The sequence below is a fragment of the Aethina tumida genome, chromosome 1 (assembly GCF_024364675.1).
Source record: "Aethina tumida isolate Nest 87 chromosome 1, icAetTumi1.1, whole genome shotgun sequence".
Lineage (NCBI taxonomy): Eukaryota > Metazoa > Arthropoda > Insecta > Coleoptera > Nitidulidae > Aethina > Aethina tumida.
In genome coordinates this window covers 75,778,153-75,792,291 of record NC_065435.1, presented here as the reverse complement: position 1 = coordinate 75,792,291, position 14,139 = coordinate 75,778,153, and the positions used below count along the sequence as shown (strand labels likewise).

The window sequence follows — 14,139 nt, the reverse complement described above, 5'->3', positions numbered from 1 at the left end:
CGGTTGAACGTGGATGTCCATAAGATGCTTCTTTGTCCCATATAGACGTCCTACGGATATACTTGGACTATCTGGATAAATTATTTCTATCATAGTTTTTAATTATTTTATTTAAAATATTTTGATTGTTGTAGGTTTGTACCCCACAAATGTCTTAAAACTAAAACAATTTGTAACAACAGATATATCTTATATCGGAATGTAACAATGTAACAACAATAAATATGCTAAAACGAAAATTAAGCTAAAGTGTGTAGTTTTGGTGTAGCTTCTTAAAATAACAATTAAGCGGGTTTTGAATAATTAAATGGCCAGTCTTGAAAAAATACTTAAAATTACACGACACAAAAATCGACAATCAACTAAAAAGTATTATTTGCTCTTGTGTGTGATGCATGACACTTGAAATCAATTTCTGAACCTATAATACAATCCTAAAACTATGGCGATAAGAAAACAGGCACCGACAGCGAACAGTACCACTCTTTGCTGGATGGATCTCATGATCATGGTGTTCATTAGTCGCGACGACCGACTTAAATCTTCATTGGTGTCTCGTAACTGAAAAGACACAGTTATTAATTTGATATGGATTTAAGTCTACAGAAAAATGTACCCTAGCTCTGGAACGTTGGATGGTTTCTCTTTGGTCCCCTAGATTTTTAAGTACTTGGTTACCTATCTCCTGGGTTTCTAACACAACCCTGTAACCCTCTTCAAGTTTCTTCCCAGTCCTTTCGATCCGTTCGGAATTATCCAATAGTCTTTGTTTTTGATCAACGGCTATACGAATGTCGCCGATTTCTTCTGGACTGTCATAGTTTAACGTTTGCTTCACCGACCGGGCTTTAATATAATCAACGGTGAGACGTTTAAGTTCGGCTCGATAGCAGTCCAATTTCGTTCTGCACCGTTGTTTTTTCGATGGCTCAATCTCCCTAACTTCCAGCTCCATTTGTTCCAACTAAAACAGTTTCCGTAAATAGCCTTAATGGGCATAAAACAGCTAAACTTACCAGTTCCTGGGCCTCCTCGACATGTTTCTCGATATTCGATATCAACTGTCTGCGATCCTCTTTACAAAAACAAATGACGGTCACTCAAAATAATAATTTTGGGGGTGGGAAAACTTACTTGATGCGGTGGCGGTTAACTGGCCGACTTGAGCTGTTATGTCAGCCGTCAGCACCGAATATTGTTGTTCGTAGTTTTCGAAGAGCGAAACCATTTTGGTTTCGATCTTCGCCCTCACATCTGGTTCTAATTGTCAATTATAGATGGAACCAGAGTCGTCACGTTGTACACGTTTGTGTGCCCTTTATAAGTTTCAAAAATCATAATTAGTATCACTACATTATTTTTATTGAGTTTTCTTGAACTTGCCTAATTAACTAAACTATTTTAAATTGATATTATATGGATTGAATAAGTCTTATTAGACGTTAGATCTCTGTATGATATAATTATCTTATTTGGCGGACAGAGGTCGCGGTAAAAAAGTTATTTCCGTGGCATGCGCCGTTTAGAATCTCTTCCATTTTAAAGTTCGACAGGTTCGTACACACATAATTTCATCTTCAAACATCCTTTAAAATACTCTTGTAAATATCATTAGTTGTTCATTACTAGGTATTTGAACATACCTACTTTTGGTGTACAGTGTTATTTCTAAGTGGTGTGTAACAGAATTGTGTTTTTTTAGGGCAAAATGGTCCAACGTCTTGTTTTCAGACGGCGTTTGTCGTACAACACAAAATCAAACAGAAGGACCATGTAAGTATTATATGACTATATTTCAAGCTCTTTTAATAATATCTATTTTCATTCAAATGTTTTCTTGCAATTCAAAGTTTGTTTCAACTTTATAAATATAGTTTGAGGTTATGTTTTGGTGGCATGTTATGTCTTATTTTTAATGATGAATAATTGGCTAGAGTACTGAACTCTATGAGGACAACCAATTCGTTCGTATTTTCTGAAATAGTCCAACCAAAACACAACTCCTTCCCTTTTATTTTGTCAGTGCTTAAAATTCTTATAATTTTAGTGTCCGTACCCCAGGTGGTAAACTAGTTTACCAATACCTGAAAAAACCTAAGAAGATCCCGAGATGTGGTCAGTGCAAGGACAAACTTAGGGGCATCCTTCCAGCCCGTTCCAAGGAACGTTCCCGCCTGTGCAGAAGGAAGAAGACCGTGAAACGTGCGTTCGGCGGTGTCCTTTGCCACAAGTGCGTCAAGGAAAAGATCGTCCGTGCTTTCTTGATTGAGGAGCAGAAGATCGTTCTTAAGGTTATGAGAACGAATCCCGCCATCAAGAAGAAGCCAGCTCCAGTCAAGAAATAAACTATAGACGTTAAAAATTAAATATAAAATTTTTAGAATTTACCTAGTTTTATTTTTTGCCTTACACAATGTTTCAATACACGTTTTTATTTTATAAGTTTTAATGTTTTAGTCGAGAAATAATTTAAAAGTTTATTCACATATGTATATGTTTGAATATATGTAAATATATACACAATATTTGATTAAATTGCTGGAAGTTTCCTAGCTAAAATAATGTGATGTTACGAGATACGATGGATAGATGGCGCTTCCATTGTAACGTTGTTAATTTATTAAACATTAACTAATAAGAATTTACACATTATTATAACTTTATTTTGCTTATAAATTACAATTAAACATAAAAATTAAATTATCGTAATTAAAATACAAAAATAAACGAATAAATACACAGTTGTTATGATAGATGGCGGTTGGATGTGTCCAATTTCTGATACACTAAAATTGACGTAGCGGCCATAGAAATTCACCCCGTTTATTTTGATGGTGTTTCGTGCGCGTTTCCCAACGAGTGCTCGTGTGCCCCCAAAATGAGGGACCATCCTGACTCGGACGTCGTGTACACGTACAATCAAACCACCGTTGGAAATTTCACGCGTAAGTACCTAGTCAAGTCTGTGTGTGTGACTGTGGGGTATGCGTCATTAAATGCTTTTGAGGGGTTCTTGGGGCTGTTTCTAGAAGACGTTACTATGAACTCAAGTGTGTTTTAAGGGAATAAATCATTGTAGGGTCTTTAAGACAAACTGTACAGTTTTGTACAGTGCGTAACTTGATTGGGAGTTTCGCCATGTCTACTGTCAATCAATTTTATGAACTGACATTTGAGCAAAACATCAACGAAATTCAGTGCCTCTTTGATTATTGTAATGAAACTGACGTGAAATCAAACAATACTTGCAACAAAAACAACAGACTACTAAATTCTTATAAGATTTTATATCTAAACCATTTATTAATTCAACATCAAAAACATTTATGCATTAATAAAACTCGCATTTAAAACGTAATTTAAAAGGCAAAAGTCATAAATTACGATTATCCACAAATATATAGTATGGTTTATTTATAGTGATTGAGAGCAGTATGATTTTTGACAGACGGTTATATTCTTTTGACAGAACAGTCAATAAGTGCTTTGTTTGTGTTTGGTTTTCGGATGTTTATTTACATTTTCGTGTTGAATATGTTACAAAACTATTCCTAATATTAAATTGTTGGTTTCTATCTGAATTTAACTAATTAAAAAAATATAAAATTCTGTTTAATTGATTTTTTATTCAATTTATAAATCTATTAGTCAATAACTGATAAAATTAGTTTTTAAATTTTGAGAAATTTCACAAGTAATGCACGAAAATTTTCTATAGAAAAATTCGAAAAAATATTCAAAATGAAAAACTAAACTATCGATATTATACTTTATTCCAGTTTATCATAATAAATATATTAATTAGTTTACCCGAAAAAACGTAACTTTTCTGAAGTGAACAATTTAAAAATGTAAATGGTTCTTTAAAGTTAGTATCCGTTTTCAAAATATCGATAAAAAAGTACTATTTATGTAAACAGAGGTACCTCGAGGCATATTAGTTTCTAAAAATGGTATTTTATTTCATTTAGATACACGGAACATTCTATCGTATGATAATTTTTTCATCCATCCATTTAGGAATCACAGATAAACAATCAACAAATTCAATCAATTGAATGTATGGTCATAATCGGTACAGAGATATTGCTTTTAGAACGTTTTTCATATTTTTTATATCATAGTATCCTAATAATTTCGTTTAATCCAGTAATAATCTCCTAAACTCTCCTTATCTGCGTCATTTTCATTTAATTTCTACATAAATTATTTTTCCTCGTTATCTTAAGAATTTAAAGATTTCCAAAGACACATTTTTTGGGAAGATAGTTTAGAGAAAACTTACATACGATTTGAAGTGAAGGACTACAAAAGGTGAATACGTTCACAAAGTACAACCAAGATATATATGTAGTGGATTCAAGATAATTCTGTTTGCTTCCGATAAGAAGGGATTAGTGATATTCATAACTTGTACTTTCAACTTTATTATTAACCAAATTGAACAGCTGTACTCTTGCACTATTAGTTCAACTGCACAGAAAGCAGGAAAAATTTGCAAACCCACAAATTTGTGACTATTATTTTTATTTAAATTAATTTCAGTTAGCACAAACAATTGAAAACATATTAAAATAATATACTATGTATTACATATTTAAAAAATATTTAAAATATATACAGTGGACATAATGATAGCAACTTATAGTTTATATCTGATAATTTACATTTTTTTTAGTAGTGTATGATAATTGTGATATGTTTCTTTAGTTCTGTATTAGACAAAATTATAGTAAGTTTTCGTTCAGTTTATCTTTCCAACTTATTATTTAAAAAGTAATTATTCTCTTGATTATAGTGTGTCGTGGTAAAACTATATTATTAGCTCTTGTAAAATTCATTCATTCAACGTTTTGAGACTGAAAAACAAGTGGACATAGGTAAAAGTTTAAATTTAAATAAATCAATTGAATCCTGAATTATTAAAAAATATAAAGTAGAAGTTACTAAAAATTCGGAAAAGCTATATAAAACGAATAAATGTTTAATTCGCATAGCTAGAAACAATTCATTTCAAGGATGAACTCAGATCAAAGCCAATCTGGAGGAGTTGGGTCTCGCTAGTATCAATTCAAGGACTGTAAGAAGATTGGTGGATGTTGGTTTCTTTAATTTTTAAAAAGTTCCTGTAATTATGACCTTTGTATATCCTCTTACAATTGGAGATAAAATGTTCCTCAATTTTTTTCTACATTTCAACAAAAAAACAATAATTCATCTAATCTCCCTGCATACTTATTTGTTATGTAAAAGTAAATTATTATAGCGTAACTTCGATAAATTTCGTTAATTTTTAACATAACTAAGAATTTGATATAATTATTGTTTATTATGAAACTAAATTAAAATAAAAACCCATGAAAACAAAATAAGTATGAATTTCCGTAAAATAAAATAAAAATAAACTCCAAAATATTTCAAACATTAATAGAGTCATTTTCGTACTATATAATATACTATTTAATATGCAAATCTGACTTTTATTATTTAATTGTGTATTTTTTAAGTGCGTGCATCTACGTGAGTTGTTTTGAATATTCTCTTCAACCGACGGGATAGTTAATGAAAAGACACCAAGAGCATCTGCATGTTTGAGTTTCTCTAAATTTATATCATGTAGATTCTTCTATATTTTTAATAATTTTTAGTTCTGTGATTTTTCCAAATCTTATTAGTTTATTTGAAGCTCAGAGAATATGAATGATGCGCTTCTAATACTAACTAACTACTAACTATTTCTAATACGTTTTCAATGTAATAACTTAAACAAACATCTAATTGTTCAGGCAATTAAAATTTTTGTTTATTATTTTTAGTACATATTATTTTCACACTCGAATAACAGAGGCTAAGTGTTCAATCTGCTCGAATAATAAAGATGCTTCGAGTGGTTGACATAATGATAATAATATTAATATATCACGCAATTTTTCAGTAATTATTTATGTATTTTAAATTGTATTTTTTAATAAATTGAAATATTAATATATTTTCTTGTTCGTATTCTTTTATAAAATAAATCTTTTATCTCCAACGTCTCATTTTAACAATATCTGTCAGATAAGAAAAGAAGATCTTAGCACTGTCAGGATCAAACTGACACAATGAACGTGGATAAAATCAAGCCGAGCATTAAAACATAATGAACGCGACGCTTTTAAACGCCCGATTCGTTTCAATTGTGACGTTGTGAACTGAAGGAAAACCTTGAACCCGAAATCAAAAACCAAAGCAAATCTTTGCATTTCGGTGCGGTAATCGATCAATTTTTAATTTCACAGACGGTCGTAAAGCAACTCCGAATGGTAATTGGCATTAACATGCGCCTTACCATATGTTCGACCATTTTTTACCATGTTCCACAGATTACAGGATTATCCAAAACTAATCAAAGATGTTAATATGAACGGAAGAAAATCGTTTCAAGCAGGTAACATATGACACGAGGGCAAAAATTTTACGAGCGTCTCAAAACGTGTTCGGAGCGGAGTTCTGCACGTTAAAAGCGAATCTTTGAAAGTTTCGCGATTCGAAACGGAGTCTGGATGTTGTTGTGTTGCACGCAATCGATGCCTTTAAAAAGTCTTCAGATCGTGGGTTTGCTGTGATGAGAGAGTCGATGATTTACGATCGTAATTATGGTTGGAAAAAATGCGGATTTGTACAAGAGGTTTATTAACATAAAATGTGAAAATGTCCGGCGCCTAAACTACGATCTGACTCATCTTAGGTGTGTCCTACACCATTGATAACGGTCGAACTATGAACCATGGAAAGATTCAAAAACATTGTTGCTATTGTTTGTTTTTTCTTTCGTAAAATACAGACACCTATATTTTGGGTCTTGTGTGAAATTTCACTTGTGCAGCGATTATTTAGACTGTGACCTTTCCTCGAGCCTCTTTGCTGTTTATGGAAGCCGTCGAAATCCTTATAGAGACATTATAATTTTCGTCCGACAAAATAAAATAAAAAAACAACTTCGATCCGCTAATTTATTCAGGTAAATTAATCGAGGTTAATTGCCAAGCAAATTGTTAATGACTCAATCGCTGTTTCACAATTGGTTACTTTCAGCTTTTTGGGATAACAGAAAAAGTGCGGATGTACTTTTAATAACTGGGATTAAATAAGAATCTTTTCTAGAATCTCGAATAGTTGGGAACTTTTATGTAACGAAATCGATTTCGTGAAAGTTTTTTTGATACTGGTCCAGTTTATCATTTCGATTCTGCACATCTGTTTTCGGATATGAATCGAGCGAGCAATTACCAAAACGCCTCAGGACAAACAATTTACCCAACAATACCCGTATTTGTGTGTCGAACCTTGAAGCAAACGTTTTCTGCCAAACAAACATGAGAATTTTACCATTCTTCAGTCAAAAATCGTTGGCAAAATGAAGATTTATTGTAATTATTAGGTTTAAAGTTTCATTGGAAAAATACACGATAGATAAAAACCGTCTGGGAAATTTATTATCTTGAAAGTGGAACGCACGAGTATATTACATTATGTTTTGCTACCATTTACAGAAAATCCTCGCAACAATGACCGAATCGACACCATTAACCCAGAGAGCCATTTAAGGTGTACGATTTTTCTTAAATTCAAATCTCGACGATTTTAAAACAATTAATTGGCTGCCAAAACGCTATGATAATGTTGTGTTTGTGCAACTAGTCTTTTTTATTGTTTTGCAACAAACGAGATTTATTTAGCAGCGAATTAAATTATAATAATGCACTTTTGTTTATTTCGAACTTGTCAACACTGAAGTATTTACGATTCGTATAAGAAAAAAACGCATTAACTACTAATTACTAACAGGCTAATTATTTTATGCAAACGTCCGGTTAATTGATGTAACGTTTTTAATTTATTCGCCCATAATTTATCCGAAACAATCAACATTCACCGGCGATTCGTTTAATTGTTTGTGCTAATCAGTTTTTTAAACAACGGTAGCCAAAACCAAATTGTTAATGTAATTTTCATTAGCATTAATTGCTTGTGTCATCCGTTGCTTTTCCATGCGAATTTTTATGCAACTCAAATCTTAGAACAAGGCTAATCGCTTTACCCGGGATTAAATTTTTGAATTATTGCAAACGTTAAAAAAATCTTTGTTGTAATCCTGACGAATGGGTTTTATAACAATGATTTATCGTTTGGAAACGCTTTTAATTTTTACATCTAACAACCGTAAAGACGGTTCGGGATTCCTGCAGTCCGAGCATAAAAGACTAATGTCACTATTGCAGGAGGAAAATCGAGTCTCGCAGGTAAAACGGATTTGCCGCTTCTCGGAAACGTTTTGTTCGTCGGATTTTTTGCCCGGATTATAAATGATACGCGAAATTTATTCGTTGTGGACGAACAACAAGATTAACCGTAACGAATACTGAATTTTTTCGGTCTGCTGTGAATAAAAGGAAATCGACTTTCGGGTGGTGTTCGTTAAATCATGGTTTCGTAAATAAAACCATAAATTTCCGTAGTTTACGACAGGGCGTGCTCTCGTTTATATTAAATTTCAATCGTATTTTTCATATTTAATTCTCGCGCACAAAAATCACGCCATGTGTTTCCTCTGAAGTACTGCGTCGAAAATCGATGGATTTTGTACGCGATTAATCGAGCCACCCACACAAACGAGTTTCAGTTTTAACTACCGTTAATTTTTAATTTTTTTTTTTTTTTTGTTCGACGCTAATGAAGATGAACGGTCCGTTGTCCCGTCCGCGATTTATGTCCGGGAAGTCCTGCCATTGTTTTTGAATAACATTAACGAATTCCGAAAGTAAACGTAACTCAGAATTTTGAACGGTGTAATTTTTCATAATTATAGGAAATCGGGTGTGAAGAAAGAAGTCGTTGAAGGCTTGGGAGGTCGTTTTTGTTCCATAAATTTTATAATTTTACGACGGCCTGCAGGGAAAGATCCAGTGAGTTTTTCATTGTCATCTTCGTTTCACTCCTATCGGATCATCGGAATGTTTCGTCTTTTTTGTGGTCCGTTTAAAGAAATCAATGTCGGATTGAATGACAGCGGATTAAATGATCTGTACAATTAATTTCTCGCACCACGACGTCGGCGTTGTTATCTTTTTTGTTACCTTAATCGTGAATTGTTGCTTGAAACGATTTAAAAAAGTACAATTGGTCTAAAGAAATCTACCAGACAACGGAAGGTGTACACAAAGATTTCTCGTCCAACAGTTCAATTTTTTTTCTTATTCACGTCAAAAATTGATATTCAGCTTTGAATTTGATGGACTCGAATTTAGTATCATTTTAAACGCATCTTGTTTAACACCGTGCGTTTCTCGATACGAAGCCGAAAATAACAGGTTTAAAACTTAAACACCAGATAAACCCGACTACTGTTTTCGATAAGCGCCCCAGAACCGCACATTAAAAAAAGGCCCAAGGAGGCCAAACCTGTTCACGATACGAGAATTACCATTTCGTATTTAATTGACGCCCCGTTCCATTTAATATTAAACATTATTCATGATTTTTGATCGACGTTTTTCCATGTTTTGTTCCAGGTAAGTGAGACGGATACTGTTACGACATAGAGGAAGCTGGAGGAAAGATGGTGATCAATCGGAAGGCAGTTAACATCAAAAAACCGAAGCGGGGTGAGAATCTATACAAAAAGTCTTTTAAAAAGTCGCACCATTGCATGGTTTTGTATAGATTTTTTCCTTGTTTGCTTTGTTCAATCACCATTTTTGTTGTGCATGCTGTTTTTCGATTATTTACGACATGGACAGTTGTTTAAATTTTAAATATTTGATTAGTGGAATTGTTTAAACATTCCAAACATACGAAAAATTAAAGACCATTGATATTAATGGGCGAAAGATTTAATCAATGAATTACGATCGAAAAAATAATTGAGAAACCGCCGAAATCGATACGCGGCTCGTGGAATCTCGATGAGATCTATCGATTTTTAATTAGAAATTAATATACAGGCGACAGCGGCGATAAATCGTTCGTTCATTAAATATTAATCGATAGGTTTTTGGATAATAAAACAGCTGGACATTTTCCGCCAAATTTTTGTCTCCGCTCGTGTTATTTATCTTCTATGGGACTCCGTTAAATTAACGAATTCCACCACCCACTTTTCAATCGTTCTTGACGAATAATATGTTAATGATGTTTTGCATGATAGTGGACGAAGGTTTTTTATTTTAATTGTTACGAACGGTACTTTTGCTGAGTGCACGTTGTTGCTTGTTCAGATTATATGTTTACTATTAATGTACCGGGTGGCAAAATAGTGGAAGCCATCGGTCACATCTTATTACTCATAATAATATAGTATAAAAATATAAAAAGTGGCCTTGAAACGTGGAGTATATTTTTAAGTTTCTAAGATGGCCGCTAGGTGGCTCGACATCACTAATTTATCAACCAAAAGTGAATTTATAATATTTGAATAATTTATTTTCAGAACATGTGCTATATTTATTTATAAAAATCTTAAAGACTATAAAACGAAAGTTGTTAATTTTAATATAAAAAAAAAGTTTTCTCTGATTCCCTGAATTACAAAAATGTTGTAGGTGTTTTATATATGCTACAAAATTACAAATTTTTATGAAATTTTCGAGTGGAATGGCATATATTTTTAGATAAATAAATAAGGTCTAAAAACTAAAGAAGTTGGTGAAAGTCGCATTTTGATACCACAGATTTAAACAAAAATATAAAAAATACATATATTATAGGCACTCATCTTTAGATGACATATCGTATGGCATAACTACATATGCCTAAACTAATTGTTACAATAATTCTACGAACTAAATAGAAAGCATTGGAAATTCATACGTCTTTGTTAAAATTAATTTAATATAATTTTTTCAGTCAGTAGACCACCTGATTTGACTTGCCTAGATTTTTTGTAAGGCAGAATGAGAGCAAATAATTTAAGCATACACACCTATAAAAACAGTTAAAAAGTACCATTACTCGTATCACCCCTGTTGAAATAGAAAATGTAGTTTCTTATATTTGGTAACAAACAATTAGATAGATTTTACTATAATTGATTCCATCTATCGAATTAATTTAATTAAATGGTATTTATTTATATTTCCTACAGGACACACAATAAAATATGACTGAAAAAATGTAATGTTTTTTTAATTAACCAAAAATACATCAGTCACTTTCAGATTTTGCTTTAAAATGTTGACTGCATTTTGAATAAGTCTTCATAATTCTTATGGTTTATGGTTCTAGAGTAAAAAACTAATTTTAGAATACTCTATAAAAATATTGGAAATAAGTTATAATAACTTTGACGCCTGGTATCCCTGCAATTGTTAATTTTTATACTAAAATAAGACAAATCGATGTATTTTCAGGTCGAGAATTTGTGTTAGACACACAGACAGGCACAGACTGTACGGGGACATCCTGTATTTCATGTATAAATATTGAGTCTTTACTATATAGTTTTTATAAGAGCTATTTAGTTAAAGTGATCGATTATTGTCTTTTTAATATTTAATATTTTTTTACTATTTTGTTTCATGAAATCGATTAAGAATATTTAAAGAAAAATCAAGATAAGATAAATATTTAAACTTAAATGCATTTTTTAGTTTCTATAATGGTCGCTAAAGAACTTAACAATACAGACTCAATCAATTTTTCTGCCTAATTTCCAACTAAGTTTCAAATTTTTGTTTATATTTTCGGTAATAAAAAGAATATTGAGTTGCGACTTTTACATATTTCTTTGGTTATTGATGCTTTACCTACATATAAAAATATATGTCATTTTGAATTTTTTGATTTTTTTTTTAAATTAGAGTAGCTAAATTAATATTTCTAGTGGCTCTTGCAATAGATACAAGATTTTTGTAAAATACAGTATCAGACAAAATTAGAGTGATCTTAAATATTAAATAAAATGTTAAAAAATTAAACTATAAAAAATTTATTTATATCTGCTTTTTTATTTCTTTTAGTTCATTTATGTTTCACACATTTTTCACGTTCAGTAGAAGACTATTTTTATTCAATTATTTCTAAAAACCAAGAAAATGTACGCGACAAAATTAAAGGGACTCGAATATTTTTCAGTCGTATTTAAATCTTACATATATGAATATTATGTTTACATTAAGAACAATGCCACGTGGTCAACATTTGTCGGCGGATTTAAAGAATAAAATTATTGCGGCCTATAATTCAGAAAGATCTCAAACAGTTATAAGTGAACAGTTTGTATATGTATATGTAAGTGGTATCAAAACAATTAATATGTTTCGAGTTCATGGAAGTGTGGACAATCGAAAACGAGATGGGTGAATCAGAAAAACCTCCAGATCATTAGAATGTCGCATAAAAATGCTTATTAGAAATAATCCAAGGATGACTGCAACTCAAAGAGATTTAGGAGATAAATCAATTAGTTCGAGGACAATTCAGCGTCGGTTAGTGGAGGCAAAACTGCCAGGAAGACGTTCAGTAAAAAATCCTGCCTTTCAAAAAAGAATCGAGAAGCAAGACTATTTTTCACTCATAGGCATCTGTGCTAGACAGTAAAAAGTACTATTTTCGGATGAATCAAAGTTTAATATTTTTGGAAATGATGGTGGAGAGTTTGTTTATCGTGTTAAAAATAGTAGATTTCATCCAAAATATGTTACAACAACAAAAAATATGAGGATGTTATATGCTATAAGGAATACTGGACGAAATTTTAAATATTAGGTCATTTAAGTTGAATTTACTTTTTTTATTTTTTATGAGTCGCTCTAATTTTGTCGCCATAAAAATTGTTAATTTTCTGGTTTTATTTTTTTTTATGTCATCGTTAACGTGACATGTTTCGTCAATAAATAACATAATTTATATATGTGTGTTTTATTATTTAATAGAATAAAAATACTCGTAAGTATATATTGTTTAATATTTAAACAAAAAAGAAAGTCGCTCTAATTTTGTCCACTACTATAAAAACAGAGCAAGTAAAAATTTTTTTATAATAGATTTATCGATTTTCATTTGAACAAACTATCACTAATTTATTTCGTTAAACACATTAAAAATATTTTACGAAAAATTATGGCAAGTATTCTGAAAGATTAATACTCAAAATCTTTTTTTTTTTCAAACAACTTTACTATTATTTGAGCACCCGGTGCATATGTGTATTGTGGAATGATTTGTTTTAACTGTATTTTTGTACGCCAGCTCAAACGATTTCCTACAAGAAGAGACAAGTTCGAAAAGTTAGTTAGTCAACTTTTGACTGTCACAATTAGATTTAGCAAAGAAAAAAAAGCAACAGTATTAAATTAGATATTAGTTATGTTTCTGCACGTGTCCCTCCCGCAGGATTAATGTTGTTATCGAAACGATTTAAATGTGTTTGCGCGGTGTCCGATTTCACGGAACGATATTAGCATAATTCAAATGTCGTCGTTAATTAATTGTTAATTAAAGCTCATGTTGAAAAAGCGCAGATTATAACGTGACATCGGACTGAGTGTCCCCAAAAATTCCGACCAGTCAACACAAGAATGTTTATGTGTCTATTAAATTATGTTTCATATATTTTATTTTTGGACGGAATTATGTGTTTTTGAATTCCTCGATTCCGGCGAATATTTAATTGATTCGGCTGGACAAAGAAATTCATTTCTAAAGTTCAAGAGTTCAAAGATTCAATAGGTTTTTTTTTTCATTTATGCTAATTTCGATATTCATATTTTTTTAGAATAGTAATTTTTTGTCGCACAAACAGCACTCGAGTACGAGTTTGTTCCGTTTTTTTTTTTGCTTTTGTTTTTGTTTCAGGCGCTGAGAGTATAAAGTAAAATAAAAAAAAAACTAAAACAACTAAGTATCCCGTGTCGAAAACCGGACCGAGACCAGTACTAGATAAGGATCGTGTAAAACGCGGCCTATTAAAAAACCAACGTTTACACCTAAAACGGACGATTTAATTAGGTTTTTAATGGCGGGTCCGGTACCTGAAAACCGGGCGAGTATCCGGGCTATGTAGATTTCTTAGATGCGAGATAAACCCTCGACGCATACGTATACCGAAAGTTGTTGCAACGCTCCAAAACTCAACATTAAGATCCCCGAGTGATTTTA

At 31.7% G+C, this 14,139-nt stretch overlaps 3 protein-coding genes across 4 annotated transcripts in view; 2 read left to right on the top strand and 1 right to left on the bottom strand.

Annotated features, from left to right (window-relative positions):
• Nucleotides 1-92: 92 nt before the first annotated feature.
• LOC109594659 (vesicle transport through interaction with t-SNAREs homolog 1A) lies at nt 93-1,264 on the bottom strand. The gene is made up of 4 exons (XM_020009902.2): nt 1,135-1,264; nt 1,017-1,075; nt 617-964; nt 93-561 (listed from the first exon to the last, which is right to left on the bottom strand). Exons 1-4 carry the CDS (start codon nt 1,226-1,228, stop codon nt 409-411), a joined length of 654 nt encoding a protein of 217 aa, XP_019865461.2. The 5' UTR covers nt 1,229-1,264; the 3' UTR covers nt 93-408.
• A 438-nt stretch (nt 1,265-1,702) lies between these two features.
• On the top strand, nt 1,703-2,383 carry LOC109594660 (60S ribosomal protein L34-like). Its single transcript, XM_020009904.1, has 2 exons — nt 1,703-1,773; nt 2,048-2,383. Exons 1-2 carry the CDS (start codon nt 1,709-1,711, stop codon nt 2,343-2,345), a joined length of 363 nt encoding a protein of 120 aa, XP_019865463.1. The 5' UTR covers nt 1,703-1,708; the 3' UTR covers nt 2,346-2,383.
• A 389-nt stretch (nt 2,384-2,772) lies between these two features.
• LOC109594648 (bone morphogenetic protein receptor type-1B) overlaps nt 2,773-14,139 on the top strand; it is an 86,060-nt gene continuing 74,693 nt past the window's right edge. Inside the window, exons 1-2 of one of the 2 annotated variants that reach the window (XM_020009883.2) lie at nt 2,795-2,945; nt 9,555-9,647. In XM_020009883.2, coding sequence (XP_019865442.1) covers nt 9,602-9,647 — 46 coding nt within the window. In that variant the 5' untranslated portion in view covers nt 2,795-2,945; nt 9,555-9,601. Of the gene's footprint in view, nt 2,946-9,554; nt 9,648-14,139 lie in introns of both variants that reach the window. The other variant, XM_020009881.2, reaches the window with a different exon arrangement.